This window comes from Chamaea fasciata, unplaced genomic scaffold (assembly GCF_029207755.1).
Source record: "Chamaea fasciata isolate MVZ Bird 193981 ecotype frontalis unplaced genomic scaffold, bChaFas1.0.hap1 SCAF_19, whole genome shotgun sequence".
NCBI classification, from domain to species: Eukaryota; Metazoa; Chordata; class Aves; order Passeriformes; family Sylviidae; genus Chamaea; species Chamaea fasciata.
In genome coordinates this window covers 6,441,521-6,455,563 of record NW_027094104.1, presented here as the reverse complement: position 1 = coordinate 6,455,563, position 14,043 = coordinate 6,441,521, and the positions used below count along the sequence as shown (strand labels likewise).

General features: G+C 44.6%; 1 protein-coding gene across 14 annotated transcripts in view; it reads left to right on the top strand.

Moving 5' to 3' along the window:
• Positions 1 to 14,043, top strand: part of CACNA1G (calcium voltage-gated channel subunit alpha1 G) — a 144,744-nt gene that overhangs the window by 99,413 nt on the left and 31,288 nt on the right. For 10 of the 14 annotated variants that reach the window (XM_066200362.1, XM_066200360.1, XM_066200361.1 and 7 more), the window contains 5 exons: positions 736 to 920; positions 7,212 to 7,338; positions 10,016 to 10,141; positions 10,754 to 10,843; positions 11,449 to 11,662. In XM_066200362.1, coding sequence (XP_066056459.1) covers positions 736 to 920; positions 7,212 to 7,338; positions 10,016 to 10,141; positions 10,754 to 10,843; positions 11,449 to 11,662 — 742 coding nt within the window. The remainder of the gene's footprint in view (positions 1 to 735; positions 921 to 7,211; positions 7,339 to 10,015; positions 10,142 to 10,753; positions 10,844 to 11,448; positions 11,663 to 14,043) is intronic. The other 4 variants (XM_066200363.1, XM_066200364.1, XM_066200357.1 and 1 more) reach the window with 1 other exon arrangement.

Sequence of the window (14,043 nt, the reverse complement as noted above, 5' to 3'; positions counted from 1 at the left end):
ACTGAAGTTGCTCTTGATTTACACCATTATAGGAGCAATGGGATCCTTGAATTCAGCAATCCTGCCCTATTCAGCAAAGCTCTTGAGCACATGCTTAACTTCGACCATGCATGTAAGTCCCATTGTCTTCAACAACCAGTTGTCCTCAACAACCTAAGCTGCTGTGTGCTTTCCTGAGGACAGAGAGACTTAAGCACATTGAAACACTTTGCTGGATTTGAGGCAGGACGCTCAGAAACCCATGGCTGTAAAGCTCTCTTGTATAATTCATAATCATCTCACTGAACAGTTGCTCTTTCTTTGGAAAGTGTTTCTAGTTTATTTATTTGCAAAGATTGTACATGATTGCTTTGGTCAGCCACTCTTCATCTTCTCTCCTGCAGTCTAGAGGAAGAAACATGATCTTTTTTTTCTTTTTCTTTTTTTTTTTTTTTTTTTTTTTTTTTTTTTTTTAATGCCAGAGCTAAAAGTGTTAGGAACAGTTTTGTGAGGTAGGTTTATCTGCATTAGAAGTACATCAGCTGTAAGGGACGACCTGGGATGTTTCTGCAGCAGTATTTTCATAACTCTTTCAATAGAACACTTTGCTGGTTTGTCTAATTAGGCTTCTGTACTGGGAAGCAAGTAGACTCACAGACTGGTGTCTGTAAATAACACGTTCTCAGCAGGTTGCTGACTGCAACAAACACATCGGATGCTACAGTCATAATTTGTTGTAACTTGGTGTCTGGGCAGGTGGTGGCACTAGGCTTGTGTTTTGGGGAGAAAGCCTACTTGAAGAGCAGCTGGAATGTGCTGGATGGGGTTCTGGTGCTCATCTCCGTCATCGACATCCTGGTCTCGATGGTGTCAGACAGCGGCACGAAAATCCTGGGGATGCTGCGCGTTCTGAGGCTGCTGAGGACGCTGCGGCCCCTGAGGTAAGCAGAGGCAGGGGAAGATCTAAAGGATGTAGGATGTGTGTGTCAAAGGTAGGGCTGAGCATTCATGCAAGGGGAGGGGCAGTTGAGACAAGGGCACAGCGTCCGTCACCGGTGTCATCCCAGCCTCCTGCAGCTCCACAGACAATGACAGTCCTCGTGTCCTGCTGAACTGCAAGAGCTCTGGGCCCTTGCTGTGTTTTGGGACCAGCCCCAAGTGCAATAGGAAACTGATCAATGCCTCTTTTGCTCATTAAAACACACATCCCCTGCTATTTGTGTTCTCATTTGCTCTGTGTAAAGTGCAGCTTAACAGCTTCTTCTCCCCCTTTCCTTCAGGCAGTCAATGGCTTTCGTAACAAAGAAGGAAATTAGTAGCAGGTGGTAGATCATTTTTAAGGAAGCAGAGACTTAACTGTTGCTTAACATAGAATGCAAAGATTTTTTTCCCCAGCTCCCCATTAATTTTAGAGAAACATTTACTTTGAAAATGACCCAGACAAGATGAAAACAATTGTTCCACTAATTTGGCCCCCCAACTCTGCCAGCAGGCAGTATCCCGTGGTCCAGGGACAGGCTCCACTCTGATAAGAACCTGCCCAAGGACCAGCCTCTTCTAAAGAGGCATCTGTTTGTGACCTGTACCCCAAGGCATGAGGCTTTCTCTTCATGCTAAATGCAGTGCCTTTTTAATACCATTGTTGCCGCGCCTCTTATGCAGCAGCTAATAAACCTTCCTCCTCAAAGCATCTTTGTGTGCCTGTCATATCTCACTGCTGCTTCCTCCATAAAAAGGTTCTCTTTGAGTCCGGTTTTTTTTCTTTCAGAACAATAAAACAGGACCCTGCTTCTGATAGAGGATGTTGTTTTACTACCCCTGTGTGAATAATAAGTCTAAATAACAATGGCCATACCTATACATATCTTTCAAATATTCTCAACAGCTATTAAGGATATTCTATTCAATTGGTCCGTATATGTGTGTTGTGCCTGGTGAGTTTTAGGATGTGAACTCCTTTTAATCATTTTTATCTGGACAGCTGGTACCATTGGGGTAGTTCAGCTCCCTCGTCATGTAAGTAGACTGTATTCCTATGTGACTCCAATTCAGGCTCTTCTCTCTTTGTGTGTCCCCTGGTAACTCCTGCTGTTTCTGGGGTAGTTTCTGCTCAGTTGTTGGTTGGGTAGATTTGCTCTGCTCCTCTGTTTCTGCTGATTTTTGACTTGTGTTAAGAAAACTATAAAATAATCTAGATGGCTCAGGGTAAAAGAAGGATTGATTTCTCTTTTCTGAACTGTGGAATGCAAGTTTCTCTTTTGATAGTCCATGGTTAAATCACATTTAAAGGGAGACATTTGGGTTGTGCTGATCTCTGCTGGAGTCACCTGTCTGACCTGGTCAAAGCCCTGTATTCTTCTTTGTAGGTCTATAGGGCTGTCTGGCCAGGACTTGGGTCTTTTTTAACTGGAGCCTTCCTCTGTAGTCACCTATGTGCATGAATAATCTGCAGTTTAGGGGAATAATCCACTCAGTAACTGCAGGCTGAAGGAAGACCTGCCATCTGAAGCATGTGTGGGATTAGGCTCTTCCACTGCTATTGCATTTCTGTTGGTATTTGATTTGTTTTCTCAAGAGAGTAAGCGTGTATTTTCAGCCAACATGCTGCTTTCTACTACAAAGGAAATGTAAAAAAAGACAGCAACAAGCCCATTCCCTAAATATGTTCAGAATCAGTTCTGTTCTCCTGTTATTAGATTTGTAGGAAATGAAAAAGCAGCCATCAGACTGGGGGCTTTTCAGTAAGTCATAAATCTCTGCCTGTGGGAGCCCATCTGCCTCGGTGCCACACATCTGGGCTGCCCTGATCAGCCTCTGCCCACAGCTGCCTGTGCTGCCTTTGCTGCAGGCTCAGCGTATGGCTCAGGGATCACATCCTCTCTGCAGAACCTGGCATGTGTAGCTGCATCAACATGGGGTGACAGCTGGGACAGGTGACCTGAGGTCTTTGCACACCGTGGCTTCGGTCGCCGTGTCTGGGTGAAGTCTCTCGTGGAGGCTGAGCCAGTTTTTCGTCTTCAGGAAGGTGTAAGGCAGAGACCAAAGCAAATGCTCCACTCTCACCACAGAGGAGCAAACCTGGCTCCTTCTGCTCTCCCTTTCTGGGGACACTCCAGGACAGGGGTGTGGGAGGACACCCTCAGTGAGAAGCCAAGCCACAGCTGTGTGTGTTATGCTCAGCTCGAGGGCAGAGACAGCCCTCGTCATCTCTGTGTTGGTTTTCCCACTGGATGGCCTGGAAGGGGAATGCTTGCAAAAGATCTCCCTCATTCTGTCTCTGATTTTCTCACCCCATTGCTTTATGCAGCACACAAAACCCCACACAGTTCCGTCTTCTGCCTAGGCATTAAAAAAGCCTGTATGCAAATCACAGGGTTTTAATTGCATTTTTGTTATCAGCCTCCAAACTGAATCCGTGAAGATTCAAGCCCAGCTTTATGACCAGAATTCTAAAAATAAATTCACAGTGGAATGACATTTAAAGATGTTTCCATGACCCTCTGATGTTTCAGCCAGTAAAGGCATTGCTTATACAATAACATTCCTTCCTAATGCATTCAACCTGCTGTTGTTGGGATCAAGTGTTATAGCTTAAGATACAAGAGAAATCAAAATTGAAAATGTATTCTGATTTAATGTGGGTGGACTTTTGGGCTGTTTTACTCTCTACAGAGCCTGGGCTTTGACTTCTAAAGCACACAGATAAATTATTCACTTTTACACTATCGTGGTCTAATAGTCATTTCTTAACTCTCTTCTATCTATCATATTATCACCTTTGCTAATTTTCTTTTAATCTGTGGAGGAAGGTCTTCATTAATGTTGATCTCTTGCTTCATCTAAGTGCTGCTACTTCTGAGAGTTCTCATCAGGAAGGCTTAATGTCGGTAATGGATCCAACTGGGATGATGTTGGCAGTGGGTTTGGAGCATCTCACACCAGGGGTTCAACAGCATTGGGAATCCTCAGACCAGAAGAACCAGGGGGAATTAGAGATATTAACATTTCTTCACATGAAAACAAAGAAGAAAGAATGTCTTACTTCAATTTCCCTGTTTGTCATATGCGTAATGCAGACTGGAATTGTGCTGAATGGAACCTTGTCAGGTCTCCCGTTCTTGCACAGCTGCAGGGCTCCAAATTGGCAGCATCCTGCAGCCATAAATTGCAGGGTTGTGGGTCAGATAACAAGATTTTACAATTTTACAGGGCCTTGGCAATACTGAGGAGGTGTGGGGATGCTGTATGTTGACATATTGGAGGTGGTACTAATAATCTGTAAAAGCTGAGAATTTCATTGACACCTCTTAAAGAATTGTCAGACTCTTGGGACAGTATCAGGAATCTTGTCATGGACTTGCCTGAGTGTTGGATCATGCCCTTATTCTGATGCAGCTCCCAGGTCTAAAGGTTTCCATTAGTAAGAACTATTATTTTTCAAAATCTTTTCAAAGTCTTTTCTCCCTGTAGTGCTGAAAACAGCACTGGCATGGAGCTAAACTGGTGGCAGCTTTTACCCTAATGCACTCTAATTTGAGGAATTCCCTGGTTGATCAAAATGCTTAAAGCAGCCAAATGCTGCTGTTTTTCAGCCCTTTTTTCCTCAACATGCACATGATTTTGCAAAGTCAGACAAGTAGCCTCCTATTTTCCCTCTCAGCTGGATATGAAATAGTACCTCACAGGGGAAATCACTTTATTATTTCTAGAACAGCATTTCATAATAACTGTTGGACAAAAATTACCAACTTTAAACTCTGGAGACCAAACTCCTTCCTTATTCCCCAAAACTTAAGGATGCTCCAGTAGTTCAGACCACAGACCTTCAGTTTAGAAGACTTGACTTTGGTTCCATCCTGCATAACAGTGGACAGAGGTCCATGATCCCTAAAGTCAGGATCTGTGAAGGGACCTAATTTACATTGAAATAATTGGAATTGAGTAGCCTCCCTATCTCTGAGAACGTGGCTTATCCTCCTCCCGTGCCTCAGTTTCCACACCTGTAGTTTGGCAGGTGTGTTTCACCCGGGACTGTGTGAGGAATGTGAAGGGTATGGAGGTCTTTTGTGCATGTGAGGAGCTGGAAGAGATGTTCAGCCTCAGCCTGTCCGGCCCAGGGCTCGCTCTGTGCACTCAGACATGGCCTGTTAGGCTGCATTCCCTGGCTCATTGAGTTGGGCACACTGAGCTGCTCCTCAGCCCCTGTTTGCTGGGCTGGGCTCAGCTCTGAGCCCCATGGCAGCAGCAGCAAGGTCCCCAGGCTGGGCTAATCCCTGTGGGCAGCTTTGGCAGCCCACGTTGTCCAGTCCCCACACCACTCATGGAGTGTGCAGCCTTCTGCTCCTTCAGCCATCTCACCCTCCAGCTCCTTCCCCAAAATATCCAGATCTGAGTGTCAGGAAGACTGAGGTGTCTGAAATAGGGAACCACAGCACCCACCTGGCAGAGATGCCCAGTGTGAGGAATAGCAGCATCTGCTCTTTGTGTTTCACTGGTAAGAGAGCAGATAAAAATACCACCATCTGTTTCTTTCTGAAAGTGATAACTGATGAGTTACCCTTGACATTTTGAGTAAATATTTAACTGAAAAAGAAGGAAATAAGCTTTAGCTTTTCAGGATATGGTTTAAACCCAACAGTTTTGGTAAGAGCTGGTGGCCATGCATTGGGCACTACAGGTCAGTCAACTTGCAGTCCCTGGGGCAGGAGAGGGATGGTGCAGGTTGGCTGTGGTCCCAGATGAGGCCACACATGACCTGTGTGAGTGTGTCCCTGGGGGTCTCTGCTGTGAACACCATGCCCGGGAGAAGAAATAGAGAACTTGGACCCTGTCCAGGCAGCAAAACTCCAACATTGCTTCAGGTGCTGGAGCCAGACTTGGAGAGAAATGGGAGAGGTGGTGAGAGGACTCCCGTGGCAAAAGAGAGACTCAGGCAGAAACTGGAACGTGGGGAGGTTTGAGGAACATTTGAGAGACAAGTGTTCAAAGGAGTCACCAGCAGCACCCAGCAATACAAAGGCACTTCCCTCCTCTGACTTTCACAGCATTTAACTGCTTCTGACTCGTGAAAGCAGTTTCTATGGCATCAGTACAAACTGATTTACAAAGCTAGTGAAATGCTTAATTCCAGTTGGCATCAAGAGGAGGGAGGCATGTAACCTCTTCAAATGCCTTTCTTGGTCCCCACCTTCAGGTCGGTGAGGCTGAATACCTCATTCATCTTTCCCAGCATGGTGAGATGGTTTCTCTAAATCACACAAGACTTGTCCTTTCTTTGAAACATTAACCTTGAGAGTATAACACAGTTTCTACTTTGGGGGGGGGGGGGGGGGGGGTTTGTTTCTTCAGTCATGAAGTCCACATTATTCTTCTTCAACTTTCTGATATGATGTAATGTTCTGTTATGAAATTCTGTGTGATACCAGACAGAGAGGAGCTACAGAAATTAGGTTAGATGCTTCTGGTCCTGCCAGTGAAGTTTCACCTGAAGGACAGCACTGTTTTAGAGCTGAGGCTGTACAGTGGGTATATAGTAGAAGTTGTGATGGTCTGAGGTGTAGCTCAGGTCTCTGTACACAGCAGCACTATAAGGACACAACAGATTATGTTTTTAAGATGAAAGTGGTGAAAACACTGGTACAGGTTGCCCAGAGAGGTGACAGATGCCCCATCCTTGGAAATATCAAGGGCTACTGAGCAACCTGGTCTAGTCGGAGGTGTCTCTGCTCATTGCAGGAGATTGGAATAGATGACCTTTAAAGGTCCATGCCAACCCAAACCATTCTGTAATTGCTACAGATGTGCAGGGACATGTGTAAGAGTGTCAGCTCCATTTCATGGAACGAGACAGGGAAACCAGGTGTCTCGCCTCAATCTGTGTAGGAAAGGACAGTGCCCTCTCTTTGTAGTCCTAGGCAGGCTATAGGCATGTGTCTGTGGATGGCCCAAGCAAAACAGCTGAATTTTCTGGCTTGGCTCCTCATATGTTTTATTCTCCTCCTCTTTATTTATGCAAAGCTGCATGTATTAGGCAGAGACCCTTCCCTCCAAGACCTCCATAACTCTATAACTCAGGTCAGTCTTCCAGAAGTGCTTTTTCCATCGTGATTTTTGAGTAACTTGTCATTCTAAAAAATTTTCTAATGCTATGTTCTTCATATCTTCTATCTTGATAGGAGGCAAAACTGGGCAGGAGCAGGACTAACAGCTTTTGTAATTACTTGCCCCTACAGAGTCATTAGTCGAGCCCAAGGACTGAAGCTGGTGGTGGAGACTCTCATGTCATCCTTGAAACCCATTGGGAACATTGTGGTCATCTGCTGTGCCTTTTTCATAATCTTTGGGATCTTGGGAGTTCAGGTGAGTCCTCTGTAAGCCTTAGCACTTCACTTGAAAGTGTAACCAGCCCCAGATTGCCCCAAGTCAGCTTGTCTCTACGCATGGCACAGAGTAAACCTTTCTGAACTTGAACTGATGTCAGGATGGATGGGGTGTCCATGCTCACTGCAGGAAGTTGGACTAGGTGACCTAAAAAGGTCCCTTTCAATCCAACCCATTCCGTGATTCTATGATCTCCCCTCCACCTTTTTTTCTAGTTACAAACTGATGGGCAAATAGAAACTTGAAGCTGAAATCACTGGCTTGTAAACTCCAGAGAGACCTTGAACTGGAGATTCATTCAGATTCTGACAGTTTCTGTAACTGAAAGCTTGCAGAAACAAAGATTTCTGATTTTGTTTCCTGCCAGCTCTCCTGAGTCCCAGGAGTGCAGGAACCCAAGGGAAAAGTGGTAGTATCCAATGCAATTGGTTTCTCATTACCTGGGAAGAAGAGATTGCTTCATATAAATATTCTGGCATAACACTTACTTCTTTCTGAAGTTTATCTGATCTGTCAAAGCTGTCTTGTGGAAAGCAACTCTATTTGGCTTTGTTTTGGAAAGATGTCCTATATAATATTTTACACTAACATACTGCCTAAATAATAAATACAGCATTGAAAATAAACAGGAAAGAAAATCATGCCGTCCATAACCACCTCAGCAGCTAGATTGCTTTAGCATTACACCATAACAGCACCCATCTATTATATTAAACAGATTCATAAAATTAAGTATATCCCATAAAACAACCTAACACTCAGACATAAGAAAATTTATGCCAGACTACAAAACTTGCAGTATGCTCTCTGAATTTCATCCCTGCTAATTGCAATGCTTTCCCTGGTGACTTGCAGCTTTACTTTAAATTGTCATGACTATTGATGTGATTCAGTGATAGATACAAGCAAGACTGATCCTGTATTCAGGATGCAAAACTCTCAGTTAATATTTATGTCTAATTAGGTGTAAGATGAGGCCAGAGCTATTTTCTATAAAAAGATGATCTTTGAAAGTTACAGTTAGCTTTTCCATTTAAATATAAGCTGGGGATCAAACTAGAGGGTTTTAATGCTATTAAAATCCAGACACTGAAGTTTCTAACAGCACATCCTCTTTGCAAAACTGTTTTGGTTGTGGAGCTGCCCATGTGTGAATTGTCATTAATAAGATGCAAGAAATAGGTGGATAAAGCAAGTCCAGTAGGAAACACTGCGTCTTCTCCTTTCAGAAGTGCCAAACTGTGAAGTACTGACAGGGATCAGTGTTTTTGCAAATTGGGCTTTGTATTTCCAAACCCTGTCAGGAGCACTGTTACTGCTCCCACCTGAGTGGCATTACAGTCCAGCTTCTGGAGAAGTTATATTTACAGACAATAAACTAAAACCAGTTATTTACCTTCCTGCTTAATCAAAACTTTTCTCTGTGAAGACTATATCTCCCCAGTCTGCCTTACCACAGATAGTGTTTCTCCATGGAAAGATCAGGGAATACTTCTTGCATCCAAAATTCTATGGTTGTGTTGTGCGGTGATTAATTTTGCATGCCTAGAGACCATCTTCCTGCTGTTGATTTCTGAAGGAAACCCATGGAGTAATGTGTGGGTTTATCTTGTTCACTATTATTTCTACTGTTATTTATCTAGAACAACAGATCAAACCCCATCAGTGTCTCTTCTTGGTGTACCCAGGTAGTGTTTTAAGGAGCCTAGAGAGCAGGTTGCCATTTCCCCCCCTACCCAACAGTAATGTCAATAGCTTCTGTCAGCAAATAAAAGTAGATTTGTTGGCTGTCTCCTGGGCTTTGATACCATCCATCCTGCTAGCATCAATCACCCTCTCTGAGGCAGTAATCATCCCCTGCCACTTTCTCTTCCATGCGTGGGAAGCACCAGGTCTAGAATTAAGCACGTGGAGGCTCCTGCTCCTCGTGCAGGTATAAATCAGGAGCTGACTCTCCAGGAATTGCATCTCCCCAGGATTAAACCAAAGAAAATAAGCTCAGGATCAGGTACTCAGCACCATCTGGGCTTGGGTCTTTACGCTGTGCACAGCGAGTATTTTCAGTGACCCAAAGACTACAGAGCTTTATGACAGCCGGGGCACAGCACCCAGGATCAGATAGCAGAGCAGGACTGACAGCAGTCTTGATTCAACACAAACGTCACCCCCGGGGGCTCCTCTCCCCTCTGAAGTGTCCCCCTGTGACCTCTGTGAGCAGAGATTAGTCCATCACTGGGCCTCTTCACTGCCACGTTTTCTCTGCTGACAGAGGGCCCCTGTTGAACTTCATTTGTTGTTAACTGGGCTGAGAGTCACCAGAATTTTTCCACATGTGGTAAGAAGCCATTAGCTGGTCTGGGCTATTGGCTAGGGCTACTCTTGAGCTGACAACTCAGGAGCAAAGGCCTTTAGGCGAGTCTCAGATCACTGAACCAGACAGCTTAATGCATGAGGTGGGTGTCCTAAATGATGTGAAATCATGCATTTGCTCATTAGGTGCATATTATACAGGCTACTCACTCCTAATAAACTGCATGAATGAGGTCAGTTCCCTCAACAGCTCTGGTTGGCGTGGGCTGTGCAGAGAACCCTAGAGAAATGCCCATCACCTGCCTAGAAATCCTGTGGACACTTCCTCTCTTTGCATGTTTTGCAGCTTTTCAAAGGCAAGTTTTTCGTCTGCCAGGGGGAGGACACCAGAAACATCACAAATAAATCGGATTGTACAGAAGCAAGCTACAAATGGGTCCGGCACAAGTATAATTTTGATAATCTCGGCCAGGTATTAATAGAATGGTAATCTGCTTCTTTGCTCCTTTACCTCCTTGACTTGAAACCTGTGGCTTATTATCCCATGGGATTTTCTTACAGGGCACTGCCAGCCACAGTATATATTCAGTTCACATACACAGCATTCTGTCTCTGTAAATCCCAAAGGCAGTGTTTCCAAGCAGGCATACACTCCTTTTTGGAACAGAACAAGCACATGTGGCTTTGTGGAGCACTTAATTGCTTCACTGCTACATAACAAACCAAATATATCTTGCAGAAGGGCTTGTCTAATAGAGCCGGACATTTTCAGCCATCTCTGCAACGCAGCCTTTTTTTAGCAGTGTGGTAAGAACTAATTAGTTGGGAGCAGTAGAGACCCAGAGGATGGAAATGAAACCGCTTTTTGTCTTCAGAACGGTGGTTTCTGAATTACTGCTCATTGCTGAACCAGGCATTGGCATTGATAGGTTTTGCTGTCAAGAGAAATCTTGGTCATCAAAGTGTCCCATTATCAGACCGGTAATGACATTCCTCAGGCAGGAAGGGGCAAAGAGGAGGAAGATGTTACAAGTAAAAGATGTTTAGTGCGACTGTGCCTAACTTTTTTTCCATGCACTTCTAGGCCCTGATGTCTCTCTTTGTCCTGGCCTCCAAGGACGGGTGGGTGGATATCATGTACGATGGCTTGGATGCTGTGGGAGTCGACCAGCAGGTACAGGCTGCAGCAGAGTTCTAACAAATAACTACACAACAACAAAGGTCACAATTTGTAAAGGGTCACAATGTGTAACAAAGGTCACGCATTTGAGCTCTTGTTTTGCAAAGTACTGTGGGCTTCCACTGTCAAATGGGTTTATGGGATTAGGATCCAGGGTGGTGCTTAACCCAAGTTGTGGGATGTGATGAGTTCAGTTAAAGTCTGGATTTGTACTCAGCACTTTTCCTGCAGATTTTGCAACATGGCTGGTGGAACTCTTGTTAGAAGTGCACCTATCAAAGGATGGTTTGGCTTTTTAAGTAGCTTGGTCATTTCAGGAGAAGTGCTTTGTGTAGGCAGAGGTTTGCAGCGAGGGACTTGCAATAGCTGCAAAGGATGCTGCTGTCCTTTTCGCAGAAGAGAGGTGGCGCTTCTGTCCTCAACACACTTTTTAGGAGTATTCAGTTAAGATGTCTCAGAAAGCTCTAATTTTCAGGGAGAGCAGAGCAGCCTGAGCTGCCTGAAAGGGCTGTGAGTTGTGTGGATGGCACAGCTGTATCAATTTGTTCCCATTCTTCTTTTTGAGGTTCAGTTGAAACTTGCCTTCCTCCTCTTTGCAGCCAGTCATGAACTACAATCCATGGATGCTCCTCTACTTCATTTCCTTCTTGCTGATTGTGGCCTTCTTCGTCCTCAACATGTTTGTGGGGGTGGTGGTGGAGAATTTCCACAAGTGTCGGCAGCACCAGGAGGAGGAAGAAGCCAAGAGGCGGGAAGAGAAGAGGCTCCGCCGGCTGGAGAAAAAGAGAAGGAGTAAGGAGAAACAGATGGCTGGTCGGTAGTCTTTCCACATCTTTCTGAGTCCTGCTTGACCTTCCACACAATCCCCTCCTTCCTCCCCTCCCTGCCTCGTGTCTGGTGATAATTCTTCTCCCAAAAGCATGTCCAGCTATAGAATTTGCATGAAGGAAATAGTGTCATTTTAGGCTGAACGAGGAGCCAAGAAAGCCTTTTTAATGGCTGCATTATTTGCAATGACCTTTCCATTGGGGGTTATTTAAATTAAAAGTAATAATAATCAGGCCTGGAGCTTCTTGGATAGCAGAGCTCAGTGTTACACAAATAGTGACAATTGCAAAGATCAGTAGTGCTGGATGGCATTATAAATCTCAGTCATGAGCGCTGCTGCTGATAACTGGATTCACTGTTTGGTTTATTACAGTCTTGTAATGCCACAGTGATGTTACCTGCCCCATTTATCAAGCAGGTTTATTTATTGGCACAGTAGCACCACTGCTATTCAAGAATGTAATAAAATAATGGAGCCATCTCATTCTAGTAATGCTTTTAAACTCCATAGAGAAACATATCAATGCATTTGCTTGAGAAATACAGATTAGAAGAAAAAAACCCAACCAGACAAGGAGAGTAACTAACTAGACAAAATAGTGCTGATGCAAATTGAACCCAGCTCCCAACCAGATGTGCAAGTGTGCAGCCCTGCCTAGAGGAGGCTCTACAGGTGAAACAAGGAAAGACCCCCGCTCTGCCAATTCTTCAAGCTGACAGTTGTCTCTTAGTCCCTTTTCATTTTAATGTAGTTGAATTAGTCAGAAAGAAGATAGCCAGAGGCCACAGGTTGCTCTTCTTCTTGCATGCTCTCTCTTCTGACTGAACTTTCTCCAGTGTCCTTCCTGTCCATGGCCTTGCATTTTCTCTCCCGGGTCAGTCCTGCTGCTCTCTCCTTGTCCCCTTTTACTTCTTTATCTTTGACAGACTTCAGGACTATTTAAGAGGCTGTCTGATCAGGTGCTTGTTCCCAAAGCTGGTGATATTAAGTCTGTTTTATTTTTTAATAGCCTAAGAGGTGTTTAATAGCTGTTACAGGCTTAATCACGGAACCATGTTACCACGGTGCTGCCTCTGCCTCTCTCCGTTCAGCATTTATCCAACCATTTCCTTTGGTCACATCTTTCAGTCCTATGAGCTTCACGGATTTTGTAACCACTAGGATGTGTCACACCAGCCTCTGGCCATCAAACTTGGGCTTTTGCTGAGAGCCTGGTTCCTTCACTGGCCAGTGTAAAGTAGGAGGCTTCCCTCAAGAGCACTGGAGAACACATTAGATGTTCTCAGTGAAGTGGAATACAGATGGAAAGAGGTTTTTATGTTGCTGGGTTTTTTGTTGTTGGTGGGGTTTTTTTTTTCCCCCTCAAGAAAATGCCTAGAAAGCTCTTTTGCTTTGTCCAAGTTCCCAAGCACTGTTTCAGACCGATGAGTTAGGAAAGGATGTTAAAGGCTGGATAGAATGATTGCTATTTAAAGTTGCAGGTTTGGAATGCAGACATTTCTGTAGAAGAAAAATAGATGTTTAGTTATTATTAATTACTGTATTTATAATGCTAGAGGAACTAGATGAAGAAAAGATGTAAGTCTGGGCAATTTCCCAGTGGGAAGGAATCACAAACCATCCTTGGAGATACAGTTATTCATTCAGTGCTATGAAATGCCTAATTAAAGAGGCAATAAACAGCTATTTTACTGAGGATCAAATATTGCTGAGTATTCAATTGCCATAAAAACCTTTAAACAGTAAAGTATGAAGTCCTCCAAAACGCTTCAGAACAGTTTTCCCAATCCATGCTCAGCAAAATTGGTTTTAATTGACCGTGTCCAGCTTTGCCCTTGGAGGCAACAGATGTCATTGTTTAACTTTGTTCTGCACAGTGGGAACTTGCAGATGAAACCAAGACTAGGGCTGGAATTGTGCCACCAACTGCATGGGGGTTTCTTTCAGCTGGGCTTCCTGAGTGACCCCGGATGCCCAAACCAGCTTAGGGATGTCAGATACAGACAGACGTTGACACCTGACTGGTGGCACGGTCGTTTTTTGGTTGTAGACTCTTCCAATGCAATCATCCAATCAGGTATCTGAAAACCAGGGAAGCGCGTGAGGTCTGAGATGTGGGCGAGGTGCAGAAGTGGTCACTGTGAGGTATTGCTGTCCCAGCAGGAAGTGTCCTAGATTGTCCTTCAGCAGTGTCTTCCTCATCATCGACAGGGGATTCTTGGGGATGTCTTGGGCTTCCACCTGTGCCCATGGGAGAAGCACAAGAGCCCTTCGTTTTTCATGTATGCCTGAGGCCACCCTCCACAAGGCACAAGGATCCCACAAGGAAACCCTCCTGGAGCCTGAGAGCCACAGGAACCTCCGA